At 41.0% G+C, this 19,926-nt stretch overlaps 1 protein-coding gene across 2 annotated transcripts in view; it reads left to right on the top strand.

The window, feature by feature from the left end:
• The first annotated feature begins 8,571 nt into the window (after positions 1 to 8,571).
• LOC120744125 (calcium-activated potassium channel subunit beta-4-like) overlaps positions 8,572 to 19,926 on the top strand; it is a 49,450-nt gene continuing 38,095 nt past the window's right edge. The window contains exons 1-2 of one of the 2 annotated variants that reach the window (XM_040048280.1): positions 8,572 to 9,329; positions 16,640 to 16,810. In XM_040048280.1, the coding sequence (XP_039904214.1) occupies positions 9,099 to 9,329; positions 16,640 to 16,810 (402 nt within the window). In that variant the 5' untranslated portion in view covers positions 8,572 to 9,098. The remainder of the gene's footprint in view (positions 9,330 to 16,639; positions 16,811 to 19,926) is intronic. The other variant, XM_040048282.1, reaches the window with a different exon arrangement.

Genomic DNA, 19,926 nt, shown 5'->3' with positions numbered 1-19,926 from the left:
CATGACTCCTGGGTGTTTATTTGTGTTTGTGTCAATCTTCGAGGAGCCAAACCTCCAGTCAGGTCCATAATTCTGTAAATTATTCCTATTTAGAAGTATTTATAGTTTGTGTGAAGATGGCTTTAATTCGTAAACAGTTAACGCAGCATTTTTATGAAACCCTCTGATTATTAAAGCTGAACATCAGAGCTTTAATTTGTCAGTTCAAATACTTCTGGTCATGGCTGTAGTTTAAAGTGAGGTTTGTTTAAATGTGGAAACCATTCAAGTCAGTCTCACTGGGTCTGTCTCATCTGTTTGAACCCTCGTCTTTATATTAATTTGTCCTCAAAAGCTTACTGCTCAATATTTGTGTTTAACAGTCAGTTTATTGCAGCTTCATTATCTGCTTAAGATCAACAATGAGACTAATTTCAACTCCACGTTTAATTTGATTCAACTCCACTATGGAGCCAATAATTAAAATAAACTGTGATTTTATTCAAATTTCAGCCTCACTGGACTCAAATGGATCCAAACAGCAAGCAACGTTTTCCTCCACTGAGAACCCGGTTGTAAATATCGTATAAAGATCAGGCTCAGTTTGAACCATTTTCTCAGACTCACAATCAGTAAACAGGTTAGGAAAGTTTCCTCGTCCTTTACTGAAGGACCTTTGGACCATGATGTTCTGCTCGGCTTTAACAGCTGCAAGTAAATGTGAAATGGCGTGCTATGAATGCTCATTCACCTGTCCTAGAGGTGTAACTTGCAAAATTAATATAAAAAAAATTTGTCTGCTGTTTCAGGGTTTGTCCAGCAGAGGGAGCCACATGTCAAAGGACGATAAACGGTAGGAGGCTGCTCTTCACCGTGTGAGGTTCAATAAATCAATTAATCTATAAATTATCAATAAATATAACTAAAGTCAGTCGTCGAGTACTTCCACAGAGTTAAAGGGTTCACGTTAAATAATTTAAAGCTTTTTTCACCTAATCGGTGAAGTGACTTTTCATTGACTGTGGGAGATTTAAAAAAACAGTTTAATGGAGACATAAACCTGCAGGAAGAAGACAGGTTTATATCCCAGAGGTAAATACACAGACTGTAAATGAGTAAAGGAACAGGAAAAGTGGATTGTAGTGCAGCGGTAGATTAAAACTGCGGTGTAACAAACCAATGAGGATAAAGAGAAAATTTGAGGTGAACACTGAAAACAAATTACCTCAGATATTTAATTCAAATCGCTGAGTGTTAGAGAAATGATCATGATGATGAAGAGATCTTCAATCTCTGTGATCAGTAGTTTTGCTTGGAAAATTGGAATTTCAGTCTCAGTTTAAACATTTAAACTTTTCTTTTAAACATTTCTCTCTGTGCTCTAATACAAAGGTGAACCTTTGCTGCTTCTTCTCCTTGTGTTAAATAGGTTTTCATATTTTTATGTAACTGCCCTCTAAACACAGTTATGTAACCGAGCAACAAACTAATCTAAAGTGAAACAAAGAGTGTGAGAGCGAGTGGGTGAATGTGAGAAGTTAAAACTTCACTTTATTTGTTAATTAGCTCGTTTCTTTTTATTAAAGCCAGGAAAAAAATTCCATCACACAGTTTCCTTAAAGAGTCTCACAACATTAACCGAGAACGACGTCGTGACTCCACGTTTGCTGCCACAAACAAATCCAAACTACACTAACCTGTTTGGAAGCAGTAGAAACATTAATGAGCGTCACGTTCCCAAGGCGAGAGCTGGGATTATTTGTCCTGTTACTGTGAAATAATCTGCCGTGCATGGAGGGAAACTCACTCCATTTTGCTGGTTTCATTAAGTCTGCAAACAACCAGCCATTTATTCTCATTTTTAATATTCAGTCTTGAGTTTTAGGCCATGCTGGGAATGACAGATGTAGATTATTGACACCTTAAATCTGAAATGTTTGTCCCAAATAGACTTTTTACATCATTTGTCTACAGAAAGCACTCAGACAGATCACAATAAACTTTATTAGACTTTCTCTAGCGCAGTGAGGCAAAATAACCCATCCCATTACAGTTCTACTAAAAATCAGGTAAAACTTTATTTATACAGCACATTTCATTCCACCACAGAGACTCTGACATAACACGATGCAGATAATATAAAACTTAACAGACGTAAGTGAATCAGTGGAGTCATTAAAAACTGAAGTAAAAACACATAAATCCAGCAAAGAAATTCAAGTTTAAGAAGCTGCTTATTAAAACCAGTGAAAAATTAAGTTAAACAGAAACAATTCTATTTAATTCATTGCTGCATACTTTCATAATTCCCACCAATAGAACTAAGTCAGAAACAAATAAAGGGTCCCAAAATAGAGCCCTTTAGTCATGAATAAAGAATATTAATATTTGGTTCTTTAATTACAATAAACGAGAAGTCACAAATGCTTTTGTCTGAGGTGTTATTGTGATATACATGAACTTAAAAATCAAAGAAGTGCAAGGAAATAATAAAATACATTTTATTTATTTAATCTTATTCATTTAGGCCCAGAGAGTGGTTGCTAAGGGAAAACATGCATTCCCTAAGTGGTTGGCGAGTGGTTGCAGGGTGAAATCTGTACCAAAGAACTCACTGTGATTGGTTAATAGCAGGTTGCTGCGGTCGCCTGTAGTTTGCATGGAAGACGTCAACTTGCCTACAAATTTCAGCAGAACCAGAGACCACTCACCGCCAAAGTAAAAGCTGCACTTTTTGAAACATGCTGGTTGTGATGGTACGACTTTTACTTTGAGGGTGATCATTGGCTGATTCTGGTTTGTGAGTTTCAGCAGGGTCGGCGTCTTCCATGCAAACTACAGGCAATCTCAGCAAGCTGCTATCAATTTTAGGTGATTTTTGATTGTTTTTAGAACTTTGTGCTTAACGATTTACATCATTTCTTCTTTCCTTTACCAGCAGTCCACATAATGATCACAATCAGTCACCTTTGCATTATTGCTGTTTAAATCCACTTTGCACACAGAGCATACATTTGAGCTCTGGCTACAGATTCCAGGAGAAGAAACTCATCAGACTGAAATGAAATGTAATACGTGACAGATTTTCAGATGAATATTTCTGATGTGGCGTTTCTAGCAGCAGAAGGCCGTCTGTCGCTCTGCGGTGCAGTGATGTGTTAACGCTGCCTGAAACCTGCAGACTGAGACCGGACTCTCTCCCGATGCTGTCGGAGGCCTCTGTCGCTCCGTGATGAGGGATGTTACTGTGTTGATGGAAGGATTTTTAGCCAAATGTTGCCTCTGCAGCGGCTGCGCTGCTGCTATATTATTTCAGGACAGCCGGAGCAAATGCTCTGCAGCCTAATCGCATCATCTGAATGCTGATTTCGGTCACAGGATGGCCCTGTTTTCTTTTTTCTTTTCTTTTTTTTATCCATTTTTATTTGTTTTATTTCATGAAAGTCTAAATCCCATCCACAGAGGATGCCAACTGTTGCTCCCGGCTGCCAAAAGTGAAATGCTGCCTCACTTTCCTTTGCTCATGCATGCAAACTGAGTGTAAACCTCAAACTTGTTGAAGCTGTCGGGAGTTCCTCTCCAGTGGCTGCTTTCTCCTGCTGCTGCTGGATCTGCAGAGACAAGCGGCCCCAGTTCCTCCTCACTGATGTCCGTTATTATTTGTAATCTTTTGATCCGCAGAGATGATAATAATCCTGCCACATGCCTCTCTCTGATTACCAGTGCATAATGCTGAGCCTTTATTCTGGTGCCTTTCAGCTCTTGGCGTTTATGCAACAGGCCGAAGCAGAGAGAGAAAACCGCACACCCACTGCAGATTGAAGGATATCATTATTTAAAAGGTGATATTTTTACTCTGCAGCTGCAGGAAGCTGCTCTTCTTTCACTGCTTCCAGCAACAAAATCCTTCCAGTGTTTAGTCTTTTCTGACCCACTCAGCTTTTCACTGGCTAAAAATATTTTAAAGACCCGACTGATCACTTCTCTTGGCCTCAGCTTAGACCGCTAAAAGTCACTACATTTAAACAGCTGGAGATTAGGATTCAATCTTAATATCTGCAGCAGAAATTTAAAGTTTGATCTCTGAAAAGCACTAGTCATCTGCATGTTGTTATCAAGCCGCAAGAAACAGTTTTCAAGTATTTTGGGTTTATCTTAAGAGAAGGATTAATCCACATTGGGTGCTCTGGTTTTTGTGGCAGTTACTGTATTTGTGATATCAAACATGGATGTCTTTTTTTTTCTCACTGAACAGTAAATCCAGTGAGGCGCTGCCTAAAGGAGTGCCCAGTAGGGGGCGACTCCTCACCTAACCTCTGACCTCAGCAAACACTGACTGCTGCTGGTTTTTTGGGCCTGTTAGAGTCAAAGAGGCAATGAAGCAGAGGAGGGTTTAGAGACTGAATTTGCATTTCTTTGTGTCCCTTTAGATCTAATTCTAGACATTTTAAGTGTTTCTATGTTCATTTCGTGTCTTTTCAGGATTGTTTTCTGTATATTTTTGGTCATTTTTCTTAATTTTATTCAACCTGCTTGCAGTTGTTCTTTTAATATGGTGGTCATTTGGTTGTTTTATATAAGTTTTAAAACATTTCTTTTCACCTTGGTGAATTTACAGTCATTTCACATTAGGTCTTGGTTCCTTTGTGCCTCTCCAGGATTGATTTTGTGTCTTTGGTGAAGACTGAGGTTTTGTACCTCAGGTGGTAAATTCTGGACCAATGCTTATGGTGAAAAACAATTCAGCTGATTGCTGAGGGTAACATTTGTTCAATTTATTTTATTTCGTGCCAGAAAAACTAAGAAACCTTTATTGTAAAAAGTGACAGACTGGTTTTTAATTCTTTAAGACATGGATCACACTGGCTTTGCACATTTATCCAGCACAAAATTACTGCAGCTGATTGAATAAATATGAGACTGATCAATCATCGGATACTGGGCGGCGTTGAGCTGATGCACTGAGGTCTCTCTAAAGGCCTGGTCACTGACAATATGAAGAGCTGGTTTGGGAGCCTACAGCTGACATGTGTCATATGTTCAAACATTACCGCAGTTATTGTTTGACAGCTTTAGAAACCAACTGGTGAACAAAGTGGAGAATTTACAGCTGTCAGTTTGTTGAGGAGCAAAAAATACTCGCTGACTAAAGAATTGTCAATTACAAGTCCTCAGAAAAATGTATTACCCCCAAAACTGTGTTTTTATTCAGCATGACCCCAAAATCAGTGACTGAGCCGTGACCTCGTCAAGGAAGTGGTTCCCTGGCCTAGCCCCTGGGTTCAATAGAAAAAGAAGCAGATTTAGCTCCACCCCCTTTAAGACACTTGTCTTCTGATTGACAGTCTACTACAGCCAGGGTGTGACAAGCAGGTGGGTGTACCTGAGATGACCATATAAGGAGATCACCCCTCTGTGACATCACAGATCCAAGAGTAAAAAAAAACCCAGTATTGCTGAGCAGTCTGAGCTTTTGGCTCACAGGGATTTCTATTCATACACCAACCTGATCTGTGTTTACAGTGAACATCCACCTGACAAGAAAATAAAGAAAGCTGCTTTGTGACAGCAGTCAGATATTTACAGCTCTAGCCGACATTTTAATCTTCTAATTTAATCTACTGTTGAATTTGTCTAGAATATGTAAAAAGCTTTATTCCTAACCCCACAGCCCCAAGTGACATCATCAGTGTCCTTGTGTTTACTTGTACTTCATTAGAAAAAATAAAGCATCTTTGAAGCAGGTAGTGTTTAAGCTTTGGTTTCCTGTTGGTAAATGTGATTTATCTGCTGTCATTAGTGTGATCTGAAGACTGATTAAGTCTTTTTTTTGCTGTAGTCGAATGTTTGAGCTGAGGCTCCTTCACCCACTGGGACAAGATTCAAAACAGCTTCTGCATAAAAACCCAACAGAGTATTTGAAGGGGGTGACTCTGTGTCAACGGGTGCCTTTTTTTTCACTCTCTGGGCTCCTCATTCTGGCTGAGAGAGAGGGAAATCAATAGATCTCAGTCGGCTCATTGATCGTTTGGTCCTTGGAGACTACTGTGGTTGGCTGTTTTAGTCTTTAACAACAATCAACCTCTGTCTACGCCACACTCATCTCTCCTGCCTGTGTGGACGAGCAGACTGTGTCATCACAGCAACACTAATGAAGTTCTGACAGTTTAAAAGCACACAAACACCCAAAGATACCATCTTTTAATGCCAGGAACAAGATGATGATAAACGCTGTGATGACTTACAGTATGACTGGTTACCCACAGACTCTTCTTCCTATTTTTCATCCCTGAGGGCAAAACTGGTTTTACTGTTAGTATCTTTAAATGTTTTTTAGACAGAAATAGGGAAAAGGCTTGGTTCCTTGGATACAAAAAATCCATAATAACCTTTCAACATGTAGTAATTTATTTAATCAGAGCTCTTTACTGAGCAGGTCAGAGAGAAGAAGTCCAGATAGAAGCATGTGGTTCCAACATGAACGAGAACAACAACCTAAAAATGTTAATCTGTCGCGTAAAAGTAAGAGGCAAAACCTGCAGTTCCTCTAGCATCCACTAGAGACCACTAGAGAAAATGTTAAAACTTCACAGCAGAGATAAATAGCGTGATGTAACTTGCCTGTTTGAGTTGTATTAAGGCTTAAAGTTTGCGTTATTAGTGGTGTGGCCTCTTTGACTAACACGTGGACAGAGTCTCTGAGCTGGACCTCTAAGCTGTGTTTGTGCTGTTGGAGCAGTTTTAATGACATTATTTGACCAATAATATGGCTGCTGTGAGGTTACTGTGCTAACAGACTGTCCAAGACGTCCGTGAGTGAAATGCTGGGATTTTATTTGGATGTTACTGAGCACCGTGTAATTAATAACCAAATTATCTTGGATTAGCTTATAACTCAACCCTCTTTCCCTATTTAAAAGGTTATGAAGGGTAAAACTATCCACAAAGGCCAAAATTCATGTTTATTTGTATGGAAAAGACATTTTAACAAGCGAGACTGTAGCCAGCTTCTAGTGGGCATCACAGGAAATGCAGTGTTCTGTTTTGAGGTTTTGGTTTTGTTCAGTCACAACCAAAAAAAACTTTCCTATGAAGTGAAATGTGGAAATTGTGTCATACTTTTACGTTTTACATGTTAGCAGAGCAACAACAGCATGAAGGTCTGCCATGGGCATGAAATCCAGTTGTTTCAGCCTGAGTCATAATGGTGAACCGACCAAACGAGTGTTTATTAAGCTTGCCTCAGCCACTCAAAGCCATAACTAGTGAAACTAACTGGAAACACTAACTCCATCTCTGAATACGCAGTTATCTCAGCTGAATCCTCACATCTGTCTCACCATCTGTGGGATGTTTTCAATTACAGCATTTCTAAATCCAGACTGGCGATGCTCCACTACTTCTGAGAGAGACAGATATTTGAGATAGATATAAGTCCGGTATTAGTTCCTGTGTGAAAGCAAACCTGACATCCAGAAAAAGAGAGGATGTTTCTGAGAGTGTTGCGCTCTCTCGATCCGCTAAGAGGCTTATCTCATGCAGCATGTAACAGCGAGAGAACAACAAGGAGCCAGCGGCGAAATAAAACCTGATCTGGATTGAATCATCAAGCCACCGGAGTGATCGAGCATCACTCAACCTGTAGAGAGAGAGAGAGAGAGAGAGAGATGAAACCATAGAAACATGCCACGTAGCCACAGGCTGCACCACATGACCAAAAGTATGTAGACACCTGAGTCGCTGCTGGATAGAGTTCAGGTTAGGACATCAAACTGTTTCCCAAAGTGAAAGGTTTTCAGCAGGAGGGTTGAACTCAGACACGACACTCCTGCTGGACGTCCTTGCGCCGCTCTTTGGCTCCATTACACATGCGTCTAATCTTATAGCTTAAGTTCTGCAAATAAACCCCTAAAGTCTGACGACCACATGCTAAAACTGTCCACACTCATGGCTAAGAAGGATCAAGCTTCTGCAGTCTGTCCACACAAATGTGTCACTTTTGCTGCACCTCGCATCTACGTTTCTCCACCATCTCCAGAGATGGGCTCTGGAAATGCTGCTGAATCTTGGCACACACATCTCCACAGAATCCAGCCAAGGAGGTTCACCCGTCCAGAAGCTGTTGACCCGTTAAGAACTGCTGACCCATTAAGACCTGACATAGATACAATCCCAAAGCATGTGCAAGTACAACAAAGACTGTCTTATGCAGTTTTAAAAACACATAACCAATAAAGAAACTCTAACCATTTAAAACAAGTCTGAACTTTTAGATTTTCAAGAGCAGGGAGCTTTGATCTTTCATCAGCTGTGGGTAGCTTCCTCTGTAGATGTGATGAGGTGAGGAGCTCATAGTAGAACCCAGAGCTCCTCCACCTCAAGACGAGACAGCTGAGGTGCTTCACCAGGATTGGTCCAACGAAGAGGAGACCTCTTCGTTTGACACAGGACACCCTGGAAAGACTCTCAGCTGACCTGTGACCTCTCTGAGGAGCTGGAGAGGGTGGCTGTGAGGGGGAAGTGTGGGTGTCTGGGTCTGATTGGACCTCTTCCCTGTGGTCACATCTGGCTCCATTAAAACTACACAGTGGCCATAGTTTATATACAGTCTTTGCTTTCTCTTTATAACGTTATCACTCGCTATGACGTCAGTGCATGCTGCTGACGCCAAACCAGCTGAAAGCAGACTTGTTGTTGACAGAGTTATGTGCGGAAGTGTCTAACCTGATGGCCACACAGGTGTCCACACAGTTTTGGCCACGTCGCTGAGCGCGTGTGTTGTGATTTTGGTGAGATGAGCCTTTATCGTAGAAAGTTCCAGGGTTGTTTGGGCTTTTGCAGTGAAGATGAGAAGAGTGAGGAGAGTGGGAGGTGAAGGGTGAGAAGGAGGGCAGGCTGGGGTGAGGTGGGCGATAAAAGAGGCAGAGGGGGAGGAGGGAGGACAGATGAAGCGCTTACAGAACGAAAGCGGTCGCGTTTAAACTCAACAGTTTCTCAGCACACAGCGAGCAGCGCCTCCTCCTCTTCTTCCCCCTCCTTCATCCTCCGTGCATCCATCCTCCTCCTCCTCCTCCTCCGTTCCTCCTCTCCATGCCGGCGGAGGTCTCCGCGGGGCTGCCATGGCGAAGATCCGGGTGTCGTACGAGTACTCCGAGGCCGAGGACAAGAGCATCCGGCTGGGCTTGTTCCTGATCGCCTGCGGGATCCTCAGCCTCTTCATCCTGGGCTTCTGCTGGCTCAGCCCGACCCTGCAGAGCCTCCAGAGCAAGCCGGCCAACTGCACGGTGAGCCCGGCTGCCAGCTCCGAGCTGCCACCGCCGCTGCTGCCGGAGCCGCCGCCGTACAAGGAGGTGTAGTAGATGTAGTAGTAGTAGTAGTCAGGTTAGTGGTAGTATTAGTTAAAATACACACTGAACCCGACTTTTCTTGTCGTTTGTTGTCGGGGTTCACGCTGTGCTGGTTTTCAGAGGTGTGTTTATGTGGAAGTAGTTTTAGTGAGGACTGCTGCTACCACACTTACTGTAGTACTGCTACTGCACTCAGTACACGCTGCAGTTAAATACTTTTGATATCACACAATACATTTCTAGGGCAGGCTTTGACTGTCTATAGTACTTCACCTTAAAATATTATTTTAGCACGCAGCCTATTAATAGTTCTTCTATAAAAAGAAAAAAAATAACTTGCAGCCTACTGCAGGATACTGAGAGCTGTTAAGGATTTCAGAATTTCGCAGGAACTGCTGACACAACCAGGACTTTAACTGATTAATTACACACATTAAAACTACATCAATCACAAGCACTGAAAAGTAGTAAACATATGTCTGCTGTAGTGTTTCTATAAGGCTACTAACACTCAGCGGCAGCAGGGTGGCTTTACCTGGAGCCTAAATTAGTGATGTGACTGTGTAAGTGTGTTATTATCAGCTGTGGTATTAGTGGTTGATAAAGAGAGGAGTGCTTCAGTGTTAGTAAAATAATAAGTGAAGTCAGAACCAAAATAAATGCAGTTTTTAACATAATACTGACATTATTTTCTTCATATGTGCACTCGTCTGCTTTCAGCTCAGTGTGGGAGTCTTTCTTGCACTTATTTACAGTCTCCTTAGTTTCTCCTCACACATGGAGTGGAGTAGACACATTAAGCCAACTCACCACTGTACGTATGTCACCATGAGTTCAATAAAAGTGAGAAACACCTCCAGGCTGCCAACTCTCTGTTAGGTCTCCCGTTGCTGATGGTGGAGTAAACATTTCCATCGATACTCAATATCCAGATTTTGGAGTCAGGATCGGGACACGTCGGCATGATTGGAGATTTTATAAAGTATTAATGTTGATTCAGACAAAAAAAAAGTATTTAAGGGAAAATAATGTTGATTCCTGTGGATCTGGGTCCAGTATTTGCATTTTTTCTGTTTTTAATCATGTGAACTTAATGAATTCACAGCTTTTTGAAATTCTATGCATTAACTGGACAAAGCTGCAGCTTTACTTATAGGTGAAAGGATCCACTTGCCTCTTTTGTTATGCTGCAGTTTTTAGGAAAGTCCAGATCAGAGATGGGCAGTAACGCGTTACGCGTTACTGTAATCTGATTACTTTTTTCAAGTAACAAGTAAAGTAAGGGATTACTATTGCAAAAACGGTAATTAGATTACCGTTACTTTCCCGTAGGAACGCTGCGTTACTGCGTTACTAAAACCGTGATTTTTTTTTGCGAGAATGTCTCATGACAGTGACGTAAGCGAGTGCGCCGTTAGTGACAACAGCTGTGTGCAGATCAACAATGGATCATATATCGATTGTGGGAGAGAGTATGAGCGTGCAGCGTTTAAAGCGTGGAAGTACTGACCTTATTTTGAGTTTGATTCCATAAAAAGTGACCAAACCATTAGCGTCCGTTGTGCGTGGGAAGAAAACTTCTTTTTACAGCGAAAAAAAAACCCCTAAACAAGCACCGAGTGCGCAATGACGTAATGGGAAATTCACAGAGAAACTCGCGGATTCTTCAACTGACCGCAGCACACCTGCACCAGGGTAAACCTCCGCCTACCGCAGTCCTGCTTTACAGGTGAAAATAGAGCAAAAGGACCGCTGAGTCTTTGACTTTATTTATTTTCTGCTGTGTTTTACTTGCATCTATTTGAAAGACTGAGTGTAAACACAAAAAATATTTTATTTTATGTGCTGGAATGTGCAGAAAATAGGTTTAAATGTTAAACTAATTTATTCAAGTCAGAGAATGTTGCATATAATTAAATTTTTGCTTGATGCATAAAGTTAAAAGATTAAAACTGATAAAACAAGTTAAAAAAAGATACTTTTCCATTTGATTACATTTTGTATGATGGATTATGCAGAAAAAGTAGAATTGGGCTGAAAGATCTATCGCTTTATCACCTCTTCAGGTTGTAAATCGTGTTTTTAAAAAGTAACTAAGTAACTAAGTAATTAATTACTTTTGAAAATAAGTAATCAGTAAAGTAACGGGATTACTTTTTTGGGGAAGTAATCAGTAATTAGTTACTGATTACTTTTTTCAAGTAACTTGACCAACACTGGTCCAGATTGTTTACTAGAAAGTCACTGACATATTTACTCTTGTATATTAGAAACTGTCCTATTTCTGTCCTGTCTGTACTTTTTAACCATATGTTGCACTGACACACTGACGAGAAGCACCATGTCGAAGAATTCCTGGTGTTGAGATCAATATTGAAGGATTTCTGTGAGTTTGACTCAGATTATCTGTGCTAATCTCCTTCAGCCACTCGAGAAGTGTCCAGTAATAACTGAGGGTAAACTCTAATGCAGATCAGTTATCAGACTTTGATGGACAGTGAGGGGGATCCCGCCGGTCTGACCGAGGTGATCTAACACAAACTGTCAGTTGTCTGTCAGTGAACGTGGCCCTCGCTGTTGTTTCTAAATTAAAGTCATTCTGACAGCTGAGTCTAACATCTGTAGTCCAGATTCTATGTTAGTCTGAGGTTTTGCTAACTTTAACCTCACAGGTAACATGCTGTAGTTCTAGTTTAAGCCTCAAATTTGGAAAATGCTAAGTGGATACCCAGCAGTCAGACATTTTTTATCCCCCAGAGGATTATTTTTAACTTTTGGTATTTTCTCTTCCATTTCCTGGAAACCATCCTCATAACTCTCTAAAACTACTTGGTATTAGTTGGTATTTAGCTGTAAATTACAAGAAGATCACAGAGAAAGTCCTACACATGGGATATTGAGAAAGAATCACATTGTTATATTTGTGTTTTTTACAAAGAAAATACGTATTAATGCATTAGAAAAGCCAAATATTGCACTTAAACTGATCTTTCTTTTTTTCAAAGGTAACCTTCACAGCTGAAGTTTTACTCCTGCTTTATGCTTGGAAAGTTCCTAATTTGTAGTAGAAGGAGTTCTAGAAAAAACCCTAATATACCACTTGTAAAATCTGCAGTTTTCTCATGCAGTTCATGCAGTGTAGACACAGAAAGAAAAGCATAACTCAACCTTAGTTGAACTTCAATTTCAGTGACTGTCTCTGCAGAATTAGAACATTTTAAGGTGCAACCTACATTTCTAGTAATGTTATGTTGACCTTGTCATTGTGTTGTTTTGATGTCGATGTTTCTAGTGGATCCAACCAGTTACAAACAAAGTTCTGTAAGATTCTTTAACCCTTCCATTGTGGGAATCCATGTTTTTGGATGGACCTTGCAGTGATGATGGTTATTTTTCCTGCCAGATTGATGGACCACAGCCAAAATTAAAGCCTCGTTAAGCTTTTAGTCAGAAAAAGAAGGCTGACCTTAACATTTCCCTAAGCTCATCGTCTTTTTCTTGCTGTTAACTATTCAGTTCAGTTCAGTTCAATTCAATTCAATTTAATTTATATAATGCCAAATCACAAGCTTAAATGCTAGATTGACAAAAGCTTATATTAACAATCATTTAAGAATCTACTTTTATTTCTAGAGAGGAACTTCGTTCCATATGACGTTTCTTGAGATTGTTTATCTTCACCAAACCCATTTCTCAGGGAGTAAGACTTTCAGATGCAGAGGAACTTTTAGAATGGAACTACAGGTTAATCAAACAGATATTCAGTGATTTAAAATTCCGATGTTCTCAAATATTGTCCGGTATTGTTTTTTTCTTTATGACACACAAAACATAAACAGGCTTCTCTGATATTTGTTATGTGTACATATTTATTTAAGTTCCAACACGTGTTATTAGCAGGGAAGTTCCTAAGTGCCCTCTGGTGGACAAAGACAGCGATACATATAATGTTTTTGAAGGGTGTTTTTTTTTCCCTTTTTAAATTTCGGCTGTTAGTCAATAATATCGTCCTGCTTATAAATTGGCCGGGCTCAAGGTGGAACTTGGAGTGCTTTATGCTGTTTTACAGTATTTTGAGCTTCACAGAATATCTTTTGATAATAATAATGGATTGGATTTATATAGCGCTTTTCAAGGCACTCAAAGCGCTTTACAATGCCACTATTCATTCACTCTCGCATTCACACACTGGTGGAGGCAAGCTACGGTTGTAGTTCAAATTCTTTTAAGCCTTTATCTAGAGGAAGACACCCAGTAGGAATTTGAAACGATGAGCTTGAATGAGTCAACATTTTGATAAGTTCGTCATCATTTTGTTGCTTTTCTGATGCTTCAACTGACTAATTTACCTGCAGCTGCATCTTGGTAGCTTCTAAAGCTATTTTGCATTGTCTTGTTGCTGAATAGGAGGCCACCACTGTGCAATCAGAGGGATGATTGCTGTGAGAAGAAGGCAGTATAATTACTTTGTGAGATATTTTTACTGAAAGGGAGACAAACTTCCGTCTATTACCTTCAGTCTTAACAAACTCCACTGCCATCAGAAACATATTGAGAAAACACAAGCAGCCAATCAGTTTTTCTAGTTTCAGCTTTTTGTTCATGTAGCGAATCCATCTATTATTTTCAGGGGAATCTTTTTTGGTCACAGACGGTGTCTCTGAATCTCCTTCCAGACATCTCAGTTGTTTCATTTTTAAACTTTTTCTTCGATTCATATGCAGCAGGTCAGTCTGGTGTTCTGCTCACTGGCAGCTGTTTCCCCAGTTGGTAAAGCCAATCAGCATTCTCCTGCTTCGGAGCCAGAGAACCAGTGACAGAAAAATGGCAACAAGCCTGAATGAGATCAAGACAGCTGTGCAGGTTTTGTACGTTGAATTTCCCAAATAACAACTCGTAAATCTCAGTGTTTCTTCAGATACCCTAGTCACAGATTCTCCGTCTTTAAAATGGATCAATTAGATTGAATGAATCAATATTTCCATTTAGAGCTCCTGCTGCTCTCAGAATACAAAATTACCCTTTAAAAAACTTCTCGTTGGGTTCAAACATTCCTCTTCTTGCTGTACATGGCAGAAGAAAAAAACATGACCATTAGTTTTGACAGAAACTAAAACATATTGTTTGAAATCACAGCTCAAGCAGCCTGAGGCCTTTTCTGATTGAGTTAGTCATTTATTTAGATTTTTGTTGTCAGGACAAAGCGTCCATCTTTAGCTGTTTCGGTTCACTCGTGCTGCATCACTTTCCGCTCTGGATCGTTAAAAGTGTTTGCACAGCGTTTTGAAGCCATCGGGACTTCTCATGGTATAAATTACAGGCAGCCACAGCCTGCACTCCCAGCTGTTTACTGTGGATGATGAATTCATACCGGCCTGATTTATTTGGCTTTTAGCTTATTGCATCATTTTGGAATAATGTTCCAAAGTCCAAAGTCATGTGGCAGAGAGCACGTCTGCTCCGTCATTCACTGATCCATTGCTTAATAACACATCAATCACGATTGCAGCTTTGTGACCTCTTGAGTGATGAAGCGGTCTGACTTTTATCAGATCTGCAAAGACTGACTGATTATTTCTCATGGACATTGATATTTATTTTCATGCCCGAGGTCGTTGTTTGAGTCCAGTAATGAGCCGGTAGACAAGTTTCCGCCATCGCTCATCATTAACATCCAGACATATAAAAGATTTAGACTGTACTCTGTGTCCACACATTTTTAAAAGCTGCACAAACAAAAGTTCCCACAGATATAAGTGTTTACTAAAAACTGATGCTGACAGAGTCTCAAGAGAGCTGCTGCTCCCACTGCAAGGATGTGGACTCCGTCAGAGGCTGTGCAGAAAGCACAGTCTCCTCTCGAGCGTGGAGATGTAGTTGGACACGTTCAGCAGGACAGGACAGGACTTAGATTTGGGACAAGTTGAGCAATGTGGCACAAGTCCATCTCAGATGCTGGGCCAGTGAACCAGCTGGGAAAAACTGAAACATCACAAGCTCAATTGGAAGGATCTCTGGAAAATGGAAGGAAGCAGACTCAGCTTTATAATCAGAGGCACCTACAATATCCTCCCTACAGCCCAAAACGTCCATTAGTGAAGTGGAGACGACCATATGTATGCTCTCTGCCAAACTCCAGCAACTCTCAGGCAAAAAAAGCCTGTCCCAAGGCCACAACACCTAGAAATGTACAACTTCCACAACCAGGTCCTGCAACAACTGGTGATTATCTCATAAGGAAGGAAAACTGACGCCAATGCCCTCGCTCCTACAGTGGTCTGAATACCAAGCCTCATTCCCTTCATGAGAGCAGGAGAACTTCTTGTGAAGTCATCGGCAAGAGTAAGCATGACCCTGGAAGATGCAGGTCAACCCTGATCACACTGGTCTTTCTGATAGGAACAATAACTAATCTCAGGCCAGACCTCATGTTGCGATCAGCTTTGCAGAAGATATTAGACATTCTGGAACTAATGGTACTTTGGGAATCTGGAGTTGAAGAGCCATATGAATGGGAAAGCTTGTCATAATAGCAGCTCAGGCAGAACCTTGCTGTGGGGGTTGAGTGTAGAGGGCTTATTGTCAAGACCAAAACTCCTGAAGAGGATGGGAGTGCGAGGGCACTGAGTGAAGTAGTGACTGGTTGTGGATCAAGAAAAAGGACGCCAGGTGTCATGTTGAGCCCTCTGGAGGTATTGTGGAAATAAAATCAATGAAATACTGAGGATGGAAGATGCCCATCTGATGACCCTAATGAAGCAGTTACTGCTCACCCACTAAGGACCCCAGGCAGGAAGCAGTGCTGATTACTCAAAGGATTGAACCATCAAGTCCTATAAGCTCCACTGAGTCAGAGTTCCTGTATTTGTTTTTAAATCCTTAAATGGTATTTACCCCGAGCTCTCAGGTCATCTAACCAACTGCTGCTACATATACAGAAATCTAAGTGGAAACTCAGAGGGTACAGGATTCTCTATCGCTGCCCCAAGGTTATAGAATAAACTGTCTTTGCATGTTAAACAGTCACCTCAACAGTCCATTTTTAAAACTCATCTTAAACACATTTTTCCTCCCAGGCCTTCAAATCAGCATGATACATTCAAATCATATTATTTTTACCTTAATCCAACCTTCGGTTAAAAACCCAAACAAAACATTCAAATTTACCTCACAGAAAATTGGACAATTAGCAAAATATGTATATTTCAAATAAAATTACCAGTAAAAAATGTTATTTTTCAACGAATCAGCTATCAGAATCGATGCAGTCCACTAACATATCCATCACTAATCGTGTGCTCCCCCTCTTGCAGGTGGTGTCGGTGTTGCGTCCGGAAGAGATGTTCGAGTGCGTGTTCACATGTGGAGCAGACTGTAAGGGAACTTCGCTCTACCCCTGCCTGCAGATCTTTGTCAACAACTCCGAGTCCAACTCTGTGGCTCTGCTGCACTTTGATGAGCAGCAGCTGGTCCTCAACCCAAAGGTAACGACACCTCGTTTTACCGTGTGACGTGAAGGCGTGAGCGGCATGTTTTTTATAATGTTTTTCTTTATCAGTTAGGCTCTGATGATGCTGAGCTGCTGTCCTGATAGTCCGAACTACTTTGTATCCGCTGTTTGGTCATTAAAACAGAGACGCTCATCATGTTTCAGCGCTAAAGAGGATTTTATTGAACCTGTTTATTTCCTTCATTTACTTTTTAAATTAGCTCTCACATCAGATAAGCTGCATTCTCCAGTTTGAAGCATTTAATGTCAGCTAATTGATTCATTGATTAATCCTTTCAGCCCATATGACAGCTCATTCTGTGGATGAAATAGTTTATTAAAAAATCAGCTGTTCCAGCTCTTATATCAGACAAATCAACAGCCAGCCTTTTTGAACGTTTTCTGAACATCATCTTTGTGCAAATTAATCAGGTTAGTTTTATTAACACCTGATCATCCATAAGGTGTGATCAGATTGCCCACACGACCTTTAAAGTCGTCTTCACCTTTGGAAGCATTGCTGCTACTTTCAGATCACTTCCTGTTCACTTACTGTGTGCACTTGGTTGAGGGCTATTGCTAATGTTTAGAACTGGGTCTTCTTCTACAGCCCAGAGACCAAACAGCAGGTTTCAGTCAAAAACTTGTACAGTTTGCAGTCAGGACAGTTGTTCTTCGGTTTGTTTGTGTTTTTCAGGATTCGTTGGTTTGTCCAGATCTCCAGGCTCAAAGTCTCATATTTGACTGATGCCAGTGCTAGCTTTGTATTAAAGGCTGGCTTTTAAAGGCCAGTTTTACAGCCTTTAAATGAAACTAATAAGCTTTGCACTGTGAATCAGTGTTGCTATTACACATCTGAATTGGGGCAGACCTGAAAACCAAGGCTGTTGGATTCAAAATGTCTGAATGATTATGGACGATAATCATCGTGTCATGAAATAACACGTAAGCTCATACGAGTGCTTAAAATTTGATTTACCAGTCTCTCTTTTCACAGATCATTTATTTTAGTACAATACACCTCACCTCACCGACGGTGTGAGAGATTTCACTACAAGCTTAATTACTGACCCTTCATTTAGCATCACAATGAGTGAAGAGTGAAAAGCTTTAATTCCTGCTGCCAAATGTGGAGATTTACAGCAGCTCAAACTACAAAATATTAACAGTGAGGCTGCCAATTACTCAGAAATGAAGTACTCTGAGTACTCTACAGTGGTATTTGTACTGCATGAACACCCAGAAGTTGTAATATCTTGAGGCAAATGCAATAATCCGGGAAAGCTGATTCTGTTCACTGAGAACGCCGCCTCCGGATGAACACAAACAACTGTCTGAGTTTTAATGGCAGCAACAACATATCAGGCAATCACCATATTAGGGATATTTGCTCTTGGTGACATCATACAGACCCAAGACTGGAAATTTGATGTGAAACTTAACATTTAGCTAATGGGTATAACTGTAGCCACATTATTTAAATCTTTGGCCATGTTTCATGTGAACGTCACCACTGAAACAGCAGATTTAGGGCAGATTTAAAGTAAGTAGTTTGAGTACCCTGATAAAAGGTGGTCTACGCCTCAGTGGGTCAGCGGTTAAATGGCTGAAATGAGGAAAAAATGGAAGTGTTGCAGTGATCTTGCCATATTTTGCTGTTTTAGTTCCATCTGAGTGTCAGGAGATTTTCAGTCTGATTGTTTTTGTATCGCAGCATCTAAAGTCAGAGGTGAACCTAAACAGATCCGCTCACTGTGTGAATGAAGGACTCAGAGCGCCATTAACAACCAGCTGATGGTAAACACTGCACAGCTGCGTGACTCTGGGTCTGAGGGCTGGCTGTTTACAGTTTGAACCCCTCCGGGTTTCCACTTTAGCTGCGTGGGTCATGAAAGAAAAGCACATCCATGTAGTCAGGTTCAATATCTGGTGAAACCAAAACAGTTGAAGCTTTTATAGCAATGACACGCTTGCATAATCTGGATGGGTCCACATAAATTTGGATAAATAGTGCAGAAAACCCCCCACGAGGGGCCAAAAGGACAATATGCAACAAAATAATCAAACAGCAACAGAGATAAACACAGAAGTCTGTGCTGCTGCTGCTTCTTCTTCTTTGGTGCATGCCTGGGTCGTCGCTACAGCAACAGAGTAAATATAGAGGGGAGAGACGGGGCGTCATCGATGCTGCTCAGTCGCCATGGCAACCCATGATGTGGAGATGGAGAAACGGAGAGAGAGCGAGAGAGAGAAGTCACGCTTCATTCAGAAATCCTTTAATGTCGAGAGAGAGAGGCTGAAAATTGGAAAAGGACGGATGTCGCACCGCTCGTCGGCTGGGTGACCTTTACATGTAACTGAAAAAGGGGTGGGCGAGGGTTGGAGGGGAGGGTTCCTCGCTTCAAATATAAAACCTTTATTGCTCCGTCTCCTTCAAGACCAAAACATCGTTAACATGTTGGCAAAAAGACAAAAATGAGCTTGTTGGCGGGTCCTCAGCCTGCCTCACAGCGTCATCAGCTCCTCACAGATTCCTCAATGTAAACATCCAGATTCATAACGGGAATAATAAGCACGTGTGCGTCACACACACACAGGTATACAGCGATCATAAACAGACAGGTGCACCGAATGAAATATGATTTCATTTGGTGCTCACTTCCTCCTCCACGGGTTTGTTTTCAGACTCTCTTACAGCAGCTTTGTATGATTCATAGTTAAAAATAAGCCATATCTTATCCTGGGCCTCAAGCAGCCCCTTCGTCTCAAATAAGCTATAAGACAGCACAGAAGGTGGGCAGGGCTTCTGTGCCCAAGATGACCATCTTAGGGTTATATCTTTGTGTGACATCAGAAAGATCCAAGAGGAAAAAAAAAACATGAAACTGAGTGTTCAGAGACGTGCTACACAGAGTGCTGTTTGAATATAATACCAGTGCTGGGTTCTGGTTGTACGGTCGCCATGTTTCACATGGCTTAACATCGGGCCGGTGATTGGAACAGTGGGGCGGTGGTTTGATCCCGGGCTCCTCCAGTGAACAAGTTTAAGTGTGTGAGTCTGAGTGCAGTAGTTAGAAAGCACTTAAAGAATAGAGTGTTTTGTGATTAAAA

Source organism: Simochromis diagramma, unplaced genomic scaffold, assembly GCF_900408965.1.
Source record: "Simochromis diagramma unplaced genomic scaffold, fSimDia1.1 OVJJ01000557.1, whole genome shotgun sequence".
In the NCBI taxonomy this organism is placed as follows: domain Eukaryota; kingdom Metazoa; phylum Chordata; class Actinopteri; order Cichliformes; family Cichlidae; genus Simochromis; species Simochromis diagramma.
The sequence above is the reverse complement of the archived record's forward strand: the minus strand, read 5'-3'. Positions and strand labels throughout refer to the sequence as shown.